General features: G+C 47.3%; 1 protein-coding gene across 1 annotated transcript; it reads left to right on the top strand.

Annotated features, from left to right (window-relative positions):
• Window positions 1-5,811: 5,811 nt before the first annotated feature.
• LOC123367945 (olfactory receptor 51G2-like) lies at window positions 5,812-7,032 on the top strand. The gene has a single exon (XM_045012326.1). It carries the CDS (start codon window positions 5,812-5,814, stop codon window positions 6,745-6,747), a length of 936 nt encoding a protein of 311 aa, XP_044868261.1. The 3' UTR covers window positions 6,748-7,032.
• The last annotated feature ends 6,874 nt before the right edge of the window (window positions 7,033-13,906 follow it).

Here is a 13,906-nt window from a genome sequence, read left to right on the forward strand (position 1 = left end):
CCCTGGGCTGCCCTCTGCAACCCACAGTACCTGTTAGCACTTCGCTAGGCCAGAGCCTGGGGCTTTCCAGACTGGAGCTCCCCGGCTCCTCTGCCTTTCCCCAGCTCTGCTTCACTCAGGTACCCTGTGTCCAGCTCCCTGCAGCAAGGTCCATCTCCCTTTATAGCTAGAGAGAGACTCTGTTGGCTTCTAGCTTCCCTGGCCTTCTTATAAGGCCCTTAGCTCAGTTTGGGGCGTGGCCCCAGCTGCAGCCACTTCCCCAATCAGCTCAGCCTAGATCAGCAGCTCTCAAGCCCTGCCAGGCCGCTTTTAAACCTCTCAGGGCAGGAGCAGGGTCCACCCTGCTACAGGCTCATTGCTCCAGCCATGGGGTCTGTGGAAGCTCTGGGCTTCTCCAGGAGCAGGGGGTGGGCGGCTGTCAACACTCCGACTGTGGGGGTGGGGCAGAAGGAGTGGGGCCGGGGGTTTCCACCCCCTGCTTATGTTTGAAATCATAAGGAAAGTGACAGACGATAAGACAGAAAATATCATGATGCCTCTATATAAATCCGTAGTATACCCTCACCTTGATTAGTTTTTGTAGTTTTCTTCATCCTGTTGCCGGCACAGAGGCCTGAGGACAGCAACAGGGGTTCGTTGCCCGGTGTGCGCCGCACTAATTAACACACCAGGGTGGAGAAACAAACCAGGTTTATTTGAGCCCAAATAAGGTGCAAGAGAGACATAGCAATCTCAAATCCTGCACACAGATACAAACAGCTCTCTCTCTTTATACATGATTTCAGCTAAGCATTTCCATTCCCCCCACACTCCTCATCCCCCTTTACCCCCCTTCTTGTCCCTCCCGTCTATTCCCATGTACCAAATACACTTTGCAATAGCAATTACACTAAGCAGGTTAAATCATACTTGGCAAAAACCACTTTAGCTCGTTAGTAACTCTTCTGTGAACAGTTATCTTGTTTTACTCCCTCTTTGAGCAAGCAGGCTCATTATAGCAGGCCTTGTTATTACCTTCTGGTGCAGGTGTTGTAACTGATAACCATTCTTTGTTGCCTGCCCGTTAGGTCAATTAAAGTTCAAACATAAACACGGAGGCACTTTGTTCAGACATGGAGTGACTTTAGTTCATTCAGGCCTACTACAAAAGGCTTTATTGACACTTATGGTTTTCCACCCTCCTGAGTTACCTAGAGTCATGCCTAGTGACACCAACAATCCCATTTCAAAAAAAATATACTAGAATTTGAAAAAGTACAGAGAAGGGTGAGAAAAATGTTTAGGGCTATGGAACAGCTTCCATATAAGGAGACATTAAAACGCCTGAAACATTTCAGCTTGGGGATAAAACAGAGGTCTATAAAATCATGGGTGTTGTGGAGAAAGTGAATCAGGAAGTGTTATTTACCCCTTCATAAGAACCAGGGGTCACCCCAGGAAGTTAGTCGGCAGCAGGTTTAAAACAAAATAAGGGACTTTTTACACAAAGTACAATCAGCTATGGAACCCATTGCCAGGGAATGTTCTGAAAGCCAAAAGACTAACTGGTCCAATACTGAACTAGATAAGTTTCATACAAAATAGATAATTTTTCCCTGAAAGCTCTGCTGCCATGGTATTTCCCAGCTGCAGCTCCTTGGATCCACAACAGAAAAGGGAAGCTTTTCATCTGCTGCTTCCACACAACATAAATGAAGTTCGCACTGACTCAGTTTGTGGCTGGGGTATTGTGCCCATCAGCTACTCTAACCAGCCTTCCCATCTCTGTGCAGCCCCCACCACCCTGTACAAGGCCCCTTCAGCAGATCCCGTGGGCAGTGGCTACTGTGACAGGCCCTGGTAGCACTTTTCTGATGAACCTGTGGTAGCAGGGAGCTGGAGAGGGTTCTAGAGCAGTTGTGAAGGAACAGAGACTGTGGGTGGGGGGCCTAGCTACCAGTGGATCACTGAGATCTGTGCCTAACTTTGGGAATCCCTAGATCCTGGGTCCTGCCTTTCATTCCTCAGGGAGAAGGGAAGGGACCACGACTCCTGCAACGATCTGGTGGAAATTTCCATGTACGGAGTTTTGTGAAATCTCCCTTTCCTGGCCTGCACCATGGGTTTGTATTGTAGGAAGGGGGTCTGCCGGAGAGAAATCTGGTCCTATAGTATTATTGTTATTATTATTATTATTATTATTATTTGCTTTATTTCAGCAAGGTCAAAGCTGTGACAGCAGCATCGTTACCACTCACCACCCCCAAAGAAACCATATGACTAATCGGAACCATACAAAGAGTGATGACAAGCCTGGATTCCAGGAATAGAGACTGCAGCCCAGTTGTGTAGCCTCACTGCACATCCCCTGTGATTTGGCCTCCTGCAATTTGCCATTGGCTGTGATCGGGTTAAAGCTGGTAAACACGAAGCCAAGCAGCTGAGGTTCCCTGATGGCCAAGTGGCCCCCAAGGGAATGTGCAGACATGCTTCATAAAGACAGCTGCCTCCCTGTCTGAACAGATGCTGCCTGCTGCCTGTGCAACCTCAGCACTGACTTCTTGTCCTTTTGGGTGAAGACGTCTGGTGACAGCGGCTCCCCTTCTAGCAGGAATTGGGTACGTTGGGAGGTTTCACTATCTTTAAAATGCAAAGTAATGTGTAATAGCTGCATCCATTGGCAGATGTTCTGTGCAGTGGCAGAGGACTCAGCTGGGCTCCCGGGGTGACTCAGTGAGGGGGCTGGGAGCAGGCAGTGCTAGGTAGCTTGGGAACCCCTCCCCTACATATGCCCATGCTCCACAGTGGGTTATTCAAGCTACACAGAAATGTGACATTCAGAGTGTTAAAACCCCGATGCCCCGAGTCAGGATTTCTAATGGGGTCCCATTTCTCGTGGTGCCATGTGTTCTGTGCCCGATCCTACCAGGGGCTGAGTGAGAGGAGACCCCACGGAATATCTCTGACTAGTTCCCAATCGCCTCAGGTTTATTTGCTCCTGGAAATTGAACCAGCAAATGCATTTTCAAACGATTTATTGTCTGGCTAGATTGTGAAGGCAGGAATTCAGAGCTGTGTTGCTCTGTGGTAACAGGTCCCATACGGCATATTTCTGTTCCCTGACTGGCTGAGGCTCCAAAACTTCTGCCCTATAGATACCCCTGAGAGTTACAGGATGACCTGCATGTCTGCTCCCTCTCTGGTCTCTGAGTGCCAGATGTCAGACCTTGTAACCTGCCCTCTCCTGGGGTGGAATCCCGCGATCCTCCCACTCTCAGACTGGGTCCTGGGCTACAACACACTGTGGGGGGACTGTGCTTATCCAGCAGGTCCCAGAGTGTTTCACACCTGTGGTTCCTTCCTTTGTGAGCATGTGACTAATGCTGATATGAGTGATCAGCCAGCCTTCTTGAACTGAAACACTCTGAACAGTAAGAATAAAGTATAACATGGGAGAATAAGACGGTTTTCCAAGAACAGTCTGTCCATGTCTCTGACCCCAAGTCCTCCCTCTCTGATGCAGACACAGGCAGGCCAAGGGCCTTCAGATTTCCCCAGCGGTGTCCGTCCTTGCAGTCTGAAGAGCTTCTCAGCAACAGCTGCCCCATCTCTGGACAGGCTCCCAGCACTGGCAAAACAAGCTGTTTAATGTGGCTGGATCCCAGAAATAGGCGTTTTCCAGCTTGTAGCTCCGGTGTTGTCTCTCAACCTCCCTGAAGTGCTGACTGAGTGATTCCTTTTCTTTATCTCTGCCTTCCCATCCTGTTTGTTTTCCAGCAGCCTGCTATTAAATTGAGAAGAACCGTATTAGTTACATCCAATAAAGCCTTAACATAAACATCCCAAAAATTAACCCAATATAGTTATACTGCAAACATCCCAACAACCGGGTTTAACAGACACATTCATTATGGCAGCTCAGCGCCATGTCTGTCCCAATACCATTCCTGGATGCTACATATTTTATGAATACAGGACAGAGACAGTCAGAGAGCGAGAGAGAGTAATAGACTACTTTACTGTGGGAAACCACGTTCCATTTCCATGAATACTCATGCATTTGACTTTGAAATCCACTTCTGCAAACCATCATCCTGGCTGCATAACAGCTCCTGGGGTTACTATGTACTAGAGACTGAGAGCTCAGGGAATGTGTATTTTCCACATAAGGTGCCCCTTTACACCCTCCATTTCCGCCCAGGCTGGGAGGTAAAACTCTGCAGATAAACTTCTGAATTCTGGGGCTGCACTGACCAGGGAGGGCTACTTTTGGGGTGTTGGACTCTTGGGACTTTGGGGGATTTTTGGGTTGCTGGACTGAAGACCCTGAGGGGAAAAGGACATTGCCAAACTTACTTGGGGGTGGGTCTTTGCTCATGGTTTGTGTTATGAATCCTGTTTCCCCAATATAATGCCACATTGTTTCCTTCCTTTATTAAAAGGATTTTGCTATACTCAGACTCCGTGCTTGCTAGAGGGGTAGTGTTGACTCTTAGAGGCACCAGGTCACTGGGTGGGGACTCGAGACGGTTTTGTATTGCATTATTGAAATGGAACCCCTAGATACTGAACTCAGCCCTGGTTGCTGCCAACTCAGACACTCCGGATACAGGCTACAGACTGACAGAACAGAACCTGAGGCGAACCAGTCAGCTCTTAACCCAGGGACAGAGGAGCTCCTAGACTTTTGTTTGCTGACAGTGACTGAATGAGGGTGGAGACGCTGTGATCTTTTCAGCTTGTGAAGAAATCTTGATGAGAGACACTACATTTTAAGCCCACTCTAATCTGAGAAATCATCTGTGAGAGAAGATCAGAGGGGAAAGAATGGGTTGACATGTGTGTGCGAAAGTACAGATGTGTTAATGTTATGCCAAAACTTTTCATTGTAATACAAATTTTACACATCAAACTTTGATGACATGCATGTATATTGAAAGCCAGCAGCAGAGTTGGTGGAATCTACAGGAAGGAGCAGTGGAAACTTTACTGCTTAATGGGTTTTGCTTTAGAAAGTATTTCAGAAATACTCCATATGCTATTTGGAAATGTTTTATGCTATGAACTCCTTGTTGAGTGAATCATAGAATCACAGAAGATTAGGGTTGGGAAACCTCAGGAGGTCATCTAGTCCAATGCCCTGCTCAAAGCAGGACCAACAGCAACTAAATCATCCCAGCCAGGACCTTTACAAGCTGGGCCTTATAAACCTCTATGGATGGAGATTCTACCACCTCCCTAGGTAACCCATCCCAGTGCTTCACCATCCTCCTAGTGAAGTAGTGTCTCCTAATATCCAACCTAGACTTCCCCCACTGCAAACTGAGACCTTTGCTCCTTGTTCTGTCATCTACCAACACTGAGAACAGCCGAGCTCCATCCTCTTTGGAACCCCCCAAATACTCCAGATGTAGCCTCACCAGTGCTGAATAGAGGGGAATAATCACTTCCCTCGATCAGCTGGCAATGTTCCTACTAATGCAGTCCAATATGCCTATCTCTAACTAGCGGGTGTCAGGGGGAAACTTTGAGAGCAGGTTATCTCATAGCTGCCTATTGCAGGAGTCCTTCCACCTTCCTCTGAAGCATGTGAAACTGGCCACTGGATACTGGGCTAGACGGACTGCAGGTCTGATACAGTCTGGGAATGTCTATCTTGCTACCGGTGGTGTAAATCCAAAACATTGTTTTTCTTGATTTTTCTTTAGCTCCTGAGAGTTTCCAGACTTGTACTGAGAGCAGAAAGATCTCTCATTAAATAACGTCTACTTTCCTGTTCTTTTTCCTTTCAGGAAGGAAAGTTCAAAACTCCTTGGATCTGCTCATTACATTATGTCAGCTGTCAATGAAACCAAATTCAACTCTGCAGTGTTCCTTCTCACTGGGATACCTGGACAGGAAGACATCCATCTCTGGATCTCTGTCCCCTTCTGCTTAGTGTATGTTATTTCAATAGTAGGAAATTCAGTCATTCTGTTTATTATAAAAACAGATCCAAGCCTTCATGAGCCCATGTACGTTTTCCTTTCCATGTTGGGTGTCACAGACCTTGGCTTATTGATAGCCACCATGCCAACGATACTGGGCATATTCTTGTTTAACTCTAGAGAGATCAGCTCTGATGCCTGTTTTGCCCAGTTGTTCTTTATCCAGTCATTTCAATGCATTGAATCCTCCGTGCTCTTGTTGATGGCCTTTGACCGCTTCATTGCGATCCGTGACCCGCTGAGATATTCTTCCATCTTAACCCTACCGAGAATAGCCAAGATGGGACTGGTGTGTGTGCTAAGAGGGGTGGCCGTAATGCTCCCATTCCCCCTTCTCCTGAAACGGTTCAGATATTGTCGAGTGAATGTCCTCTCCCATTCCTACTGCATGGACCAAGAGGTCATGATGATGGCTTGTTCGGATATCAGAGTCTACAGCATCTATGGCTTGTTTATTACAGTCATAATTTTGGTGTTGGACTCGCTGCTCATTTTTCTCTCATATGTGATGATTCTCAAAACAGTGCTGAGCATCGCGTCCCACACAGAGTTCATCAGGGCCCTGAACACCTGCGTCTCCCACCTCTGTGCCGTCCTCCTCTTCTACACGCCAGAGTTCAGCCTGACTTTGATACACAGGTACTCGAATGGCTCTTTTCCCTTACTTCAGATTGTCCTGGGCTACGTCGACCTTCTGGTTCCTCCTCTGATGAACCCAATCGTGTACAGTGTGAAAAGCAAACACCTTCGTTCGAGGATAATCAGGGTGTTCGTGAAGTGAAGGGTCAGTTTAGCACCCCGCCCCAGTGCTGGTGACATAGGAAACAAGAAACACAGGACCTGGTGACTTATTCCATCCTGGACCCTTATATCTGTGATACATGAGCTACTGATCTCCACTCTGTACAGACATGTTCAGATGGGGTCTAAGGCCTAATGCAATGGTATAGGGGTTGTTTCCACCCACTGTAGAGGGAGGACAGGGCACTGGGGGAAGGAGACCAAGGCAGGCAGCAGTATTTACTAAGTGACTGTGTTTGTGGAGAGCTAGGGGACCGGTAGTATGTTGGCCCATAAATAACCGTATCAGTGGTTGCTCCAGACTCAGAATCCCTGACAATACTCTCCGTAAAGAGAAGGGACCTGCATGTTGTTTCTCATTACACCTGGCCTGTCACTGTCCCGTCTGTGCTTAAACATCCTTGGGCCATGAAAAAAGCTGCAGAGATGTTTTGTGGTCACAGTGCTCGCCGTTCCTGAGCGCTCTGGGTGCTGCGTGATCCATGGGGGCTGCACCAGCTGTGGACAGGAGCTATTCAAGGGACATAGACACCCACCCTTCCCCCACTCCCTCAGCCAGGTGCTTGCAACTGAATTATACCAGAGACCTCATTAATGCAGGAGCCACAAGGGAGGCCATTCCTATACCCGCCCAACCACCACCACCACCACTGGTGTCTCTGCACACAGCACACCTGCAGAGCCCACTCCACAAGAAAGTGCAGCAGACCTGCCTGTGTGAGTGAGTGAGGGTCTGGCACACAGGAGTCCTGGGGAAGAGACTCAGGCCTATATTCCCCTCCCCTGCATTTCTGCTGCCTCAGCAATGCAAAAGGTTGGACAAGGGCCTCAGCTCCCCAACAGAGTCACAGCAACCTCCTGTCGCAGTCCAGCCCATTCAGTGTAGCGTGACCACTCTGGGGAACCCCAGACCCTCCATCTGCCCTGGTCAGGGGACCCAGCCTCTGGGGAAAAAGGAGCATGGTGGGGCCTCATAGCGAGGGTGGGATAAAGTCCGCCAACAGTGAAAAGTGGGCTCTGCCCATGAACAGGTGTGGATCGGCACCACAGGGAATTTGGACAAATGCTTTTCTGGAGTCTTTCAGCCCACACTGGGACTTGAATGGTGTAGTTTGGAACTCCCCTGCCCAATTCAGGATGTGTGGTCAACCTTAATTCAGTGGCTATTAGAGATTGCGTGTTGGGGACTGTCCCCTTTATGGTAAGAGAGATTAGAGGGGTCAGTGAACCGTTGATATAGAGTGTGACCCTGTAAGATTCCTGTGACTTTTGGAGCTGACAGAAGCTTTGTAGAGCCAGCTGGTGGGAGAGAGGAAGGTGGTCCTGGGGAATAGTTAGTTCCTTGGGGAATCCCAGGCTACTGGTTTCTTAAGGGCCTGGGACAAGGGCCTAGTAGGGCAGGGCAGGGCTCCCTTCACTCCATGTGAAACAGGAGGAACCTTAGGAGGGCAGGCAGGCTGCATCCTCTCTCGAAACATGGGCAACACAAGCAGGGGACGGACAGCTGCCCTCGCTCAGCCCAGGGGAGAGGGACTGAGATATCATGGGTACCAGCTGAGGAGAAGCCAGTGAGGCTGCAGCAAGCCTGGAACAAGGCTGAGCCCAGCAAGCAGGAGGGTGGGGGGCTCCTGAGTAAAGGAGGAGGATGGAGCCGGAGGATAGGAAAGCCTGTGTTTTGGAGAAGACTGAATTAATGTGACCCCACAGAAGGGGGCTCTTGTTTTCAGTATCTCAGGCTGAGAGTAAGTCATGGCAAGGACCTTAGAGGGAAGGGCAGGTTGCCTGCTATGCTACCTCTGGCCCCAAGGGGCACTCTGGGGTGGCCCTGTCCACAGGATCTTGGCCAGAGTGGGCTGCACTCTTGCAACCCAGCCCCCAGGCTGCTCTAAACTCCACTGAGGCAGCGGAAGAACAGGCCAGAGGATCAAACCCCTGTAACAGGCTCCTGGCCCTCCCCGCTCTCTACAGCTCAGGTGGGAGCTCTGCTGGCACAGCAGAGAACTGAGCCAGGCCTGTCACCACTCAGATGGCTGGAAGGCTGGGCCTGTGGCCTGGCACTGCTCTGTGACTCAGGACAACAGGGTTGATTGCCTTGCTGTGTGAGAATGTGGGAAAGCCACTGGCTGTCTCTGAGCCTCTGCACAGGTGGATAATAGCCCTGCCCTGCCTCGCAGAGGTGGCAGGGGGATAAATATATTCCAGGTGCTCAGATACCTTGAGACCTAAGATCAGGGCTGTGTTAAGGTTCCACAGAGCAACACCTCTGACACTGGTCTATAAAAGGCCTCTTACCACAGCCTCCTGTGACAGCTGCTTCTGGGAGGCCCTGTTAGTACAGCACTGTGGTGTCTGTGGCAGATGTGGGGGTGCTCGGGGGTGACAGTGAGGGGTAGTTAGTGGATTTCTGAGGGGAGTGTTGGAGTGTCACAGTTATGCTGGGAGTTTCAGCACAGTCACTGGACCGGTGTTTGCGAGCCCTTGAGGCTGAATGGGTCTAACTGACAAGCAATGGAGCAATGGCCACGTGGGCTTCATCTTAGATGGTCTGGCTGGGAGAAAGCAGTCTGAGGGTACAGGTCAGCTCCACACCTTGGCCCTGTAACACGGACACGGCTGAGCATAACGGTGACTGGGCCCAGGCTCACACAGGGTTTCAGCAAAGGCTGCTTCCTCAAGAAAGGGGCAAACGGATGGGAAAATGCTCTCAGGGAGTTAGCAGCAGACATTTTGAGCTGGGCTTGGGCCACGAACCCATCTATTAAGAATCAGATTGGCCTTGCTTACCTCTGAGCTGTGTCTCAGGTACCCAGTGATTCTGTGAGCCTGTCACTGTTATGTCCGGCTGTCTGTGTCGTAACCCTGTTACTTATAACTGGGGACTCTGTAGTCCAGTGCAGAGGGCCACACCGTCTCTGCCACTGATGGACTGTGTGACAAAAAATGTAAAATTACCAACTCTCAGTGCCTTTGTTTTTATCTCCACTTGAGATATGGCCAGCAATGCCACCTCTTGGGATTTTATTGGGAGTCTCCCACTATTTCCCGTCCTAATGAAAGCCCCAACCTGTGCAATCAAGACACTGTGCAGGATTCTCAGCTTTTGGTTTTCTTTAAGAAGTTTATTTAAACAAATGACCTGCAGAAAATCTAGAAAACCTGAAGCAGGTGACCCCAATGGCTCAGACACCAAAGCAAAGTGAAAATGAACCCCACATTAGTGTCTATTTAAATCTCATTATTTCTAAACCAATCTCATGATTTTTTGGCGGTGTGACTCACACTTAATGAAGGGACTTAGTGATACCGAGTACCTAGTGTAGGAGATCTGAAAAGCAATGAGCAAAAGACACAAAAACTAAAAGCAATTTTTTAAACTTATGTTAGAAGCGGTAAGCCAGCCAAACAATAAGTGCGGCTACTGGAAAATTGAGCTGCTAAAGGAGCACTCAAGAAAGATGAGGCTGTTGTGCAGAGCATAAGTGAATGTTTTCCCTTAGTCTTCACTGCAGAGGATGAGAGGGAGATTCCCACAACAGAGCCATTCTTTTCAGGTTACAAATCTGAGAAACTCCCCACATTGCAGTGTCAGTAGAAGAGGTTGTGATGCTGCACCCCATATTCATCATAGTGGTATCATAATTATGATTAATCTGGTACAAGATATTGAGAGGTGTCACTGGAAAAGTTATGATTAGTAGATTTTGATTGTCCTATTTGTGCGCATTTATCATTTTTGTACCTGAAGTTATCAATAGTAACTATAAATCTGTATTTCAAACATGCTTACTCTGGGTAACACCCTCAAGTAGCCTTTCAAGGACTACAATGAAGAAGCTAGACAGTGCTGACGGCTCATCAACAAAGACTATGAACCATGAAAGAGTTTCGCCTTCCTGTGACGTTTCAGCCAGTCTATGAGTAATGGCTGCTATGACTCAGCAGGGCATGCAAGGGTATGGGACAAGACCATATGACACTGAACTCCACTTTGGTACCTGTATTTTTCCACAAACTGGGCTGGGAACTCAGCTTGAAACAAAGGGTTCCTGCCATATTGAACAAATATACAAGGTGGGTAGTGACATCATCTCTTACTCTCACACCCGACACAAGAGAACTCCTGGAAACAATTGAAGAAAAAAGTCTTAACAGGGGGAAGTGCTGATCCCAGGCTAAAGGGATTTTTAGGCTGTGTATGAAAACTTGATGCACTGCCAGCCAGGGTGAGATATTGATAATTCATTTCAAGTCAATCTAGTATTTTAGGCTTATTTTGCATTTTTATTTATTTGCTATGTAATCTGCTTAGATCTGCTTGCTATTACGTATAATGACTTAAAATCTATCTTTCTCGAGATAATAAACTTGTGTTATGTTTTACCATAACCGGTGTGTTTTGAGTGAAGTGTCTTGGAAAATCTCAGTTCTGTAAATGAAGTGTTTTGCAGATCTTTCCCACATTGAGGGGAAAGCCATCTATATTAATGAGCATTTATTCTGCAGATCCCTGTGCAATAGAAGGCTTGGGAGATGGGAAATTGGCTGTTGTCTCCTGTTTGTCCTTGAGTAGCTTACGTCAAGCACTCAGGTAGCTCAGTTGGTTTTCGGCACCAACTGCTGTCATGTTGGATGATAGCAGGGCCTGGAGCAGCTTGTTGTGTCACCAGAAGAGCACTGTAGAGAGCCCAACCGAGCTGAATGGATAGGGGGTTCAGTGATTCCACCGGCTTCCACACTGCACCCCAGGGGGGACAACCCATCACAGAGATTTTAGAACAAACTGATAAACTAAACATTAAAAGGCACCAGGATCAGATGACATTCACCCAATAGTTCCGAAGGAACTCAGATATCAAATTTCAGAACTACTAACTGTGGTATATGTTAGACTTTGTACAGGGTGAAAGGTAGATAATATTGAAGGGTATGCTTGTGCTCATTTTGGATAAAATGTGGTTTGCAGGGTGCTTATGCATTGGGAAGCATGCTGTGGCTCACCACTCTAGGAACGTTCTAGAGAAGGCCAGGGGGAGGACGGTGAGCTCAGCATGTGGAATGGAGAACTATGACCATGTGATAAACAAATCAATTTATGGAAACGTTAAATCTGATTGGTTAGAGGTTCATGTTATGTAACTTGTTATGTAAGTGCCATGTGCTATAAAATAGCAAGGGGAGGGCCTCTTAGCTGGAGGGACTCTGCCTGAGTTTTTGTACCAAGAGCTTCCTTTTGTATATACTGAATAAAGCCTTGTTGAATTGAATTGAATCGCATCGCATCACATCGAATCAAAATGCCTTGATTCTGCCCAGCATCTGACTCATTGGGAACCACAAAATCCCAACAATATCATGCTGATTTTTTTAAAAAGGCCACAGATGTGATCCAAGCAATTATAGGCTAGTCATCCTAGCTTTAGTATCAGGGAAATTGATTTAAACTATAGTAAAGAACAGAATTATCAGACACCCACATGAACATCATTTGCTGTGGAACAGTCAACGTGTCTTTTGCTAAGGGAAACCATGCCTCACTAATCTATCAGAATTCTTTCAGCAGACTAGCAAACGTGTGCAAGGGTGATCTAGAACAGGTGATATAGTGTACTGGGACTTTTGAGGAAAACTTTGACAAGCTCCCTCAACAAAGGCTCTTAAGAAAAGCATGCAGTCATGGGAAAAGAAGGAAGGGTCTCTCCTGGATAAGTAACCGGTTAAAAGTTAGGAAACAAAGGATAGGAGTAAATGGTCAGTTATCAGAATGGAGGGATGTAAATTGTGGGGTCGTCCTGGGGTCTGGAGTGGGGCCAAGGCCATGCCACATATTCATAAATGAACTGGAAAAAGGAGAAAGCAATGAGGTGGCAAAATTTGCAGATGAGATAAAATTATTCAATGTTTTTAAGTGCAAAGCAGACCATGAAGAGTTACAAAGGGATCTCACATAACGTGGGGATTGGGCAATAACATGGCAGATGAAATTCAGTTTTTTTAAATGCAAAAAAATAACACATGTTAGAAAAACCTAATCTCAACTGTACAGACACAATGATGGTGCCAAATTAGCTATTGCCACTCAAAAAAGAGATCATGGAGTCATTTTGGATAGTTCTCTAAACATATCCACTCAGTGTGCAGCATCAGTCAAAAAAGCAAACAGAGTGCTGGGAACCAGAGGTGGTGAATATAATAGGCCAAGACAGGCTGAGCCTCCCGTGATGCTGCTGTGGCCACTGCCCAGCAGTTGCAGGGTTCGTACAGGGAAATTTTTATTGTGTGTCATGCAGGTTCCAGGGTAGCTGAGGAGGCAGTATGGGCTACTCAGCTTCTTCAGTAATCTCGCTGTGCTCAATGGAGATTGTGAAACCAGGAAGCTGAGTAACACACGTGACAGTCTGGGAGCTGTGGGAACCGCTGTGCCTCTGAACCCTCCAGTTGGGCTGCCCAATGTTACATTCTTTTGTTGGTGACACAGTCAATCTCTTCAAGCCCTGTTATCACCCAACACGACAGCAGGTGGCACCGCACACCCAACTGAGCCTCCTGGGTGCTTTACCTAAGCCACTCAAAGACAGGCAGGAGACAACAGTCAATTTCCCAGCTCCCCCACCTCGCACCTTTGATGTAGTATAAACCCAAAATTATACCACCTTGCACTGCACAGGAGTCAGTACAGCATAAGCTCATTAATACAGGTCACTTTCCCCTTTATGTGGGAAATATATGCAACAGCCTTTGTACACAGAGATGAGATTTTCCCCAGACACTTTATTCAAAACACGCTGGTAAAGATAAAACATAAAACAGGTTTATTAATTTAAAAAGGTGGATTTTAAGTGATTAAAATTAATAGAAATCCGATGAAAGCAGATTACCTAGCAAATAAACAAAAACACGAACTAAGGTTAACGTGCTAGATAGACTGAATATGAATTATCAATTTCTCATCCTGACTGATGATACAACCAGTCTACCAAGTTTCCATACGCAGGCTAGAAATCCCTTTAGCCTGGGACTAGCACTTCCCCCAGTTCAGTCGTTGTTCCTCAGGTGTTTCCAGGAGTTCTCTTGTGTGAAGAGTGAGGCCAAGAGATGATGTCAGTCCCCACATTATAGGGTCATGTGGTCTGGTTCCATGC

This window comes from Mauremys mutica, chromosome 1 (assembly GCF_020497125.1).
Source record: "Mauremys mutica isolate MM-2020 ecotype Southern chromosome 1, ASM2049712v1, whole genome shotgun sequence".
NCBI lineage: Eukaryota > Metazoa > Chordata > Testudines > Geoemydidae > Mauremys > Mauremys mutica.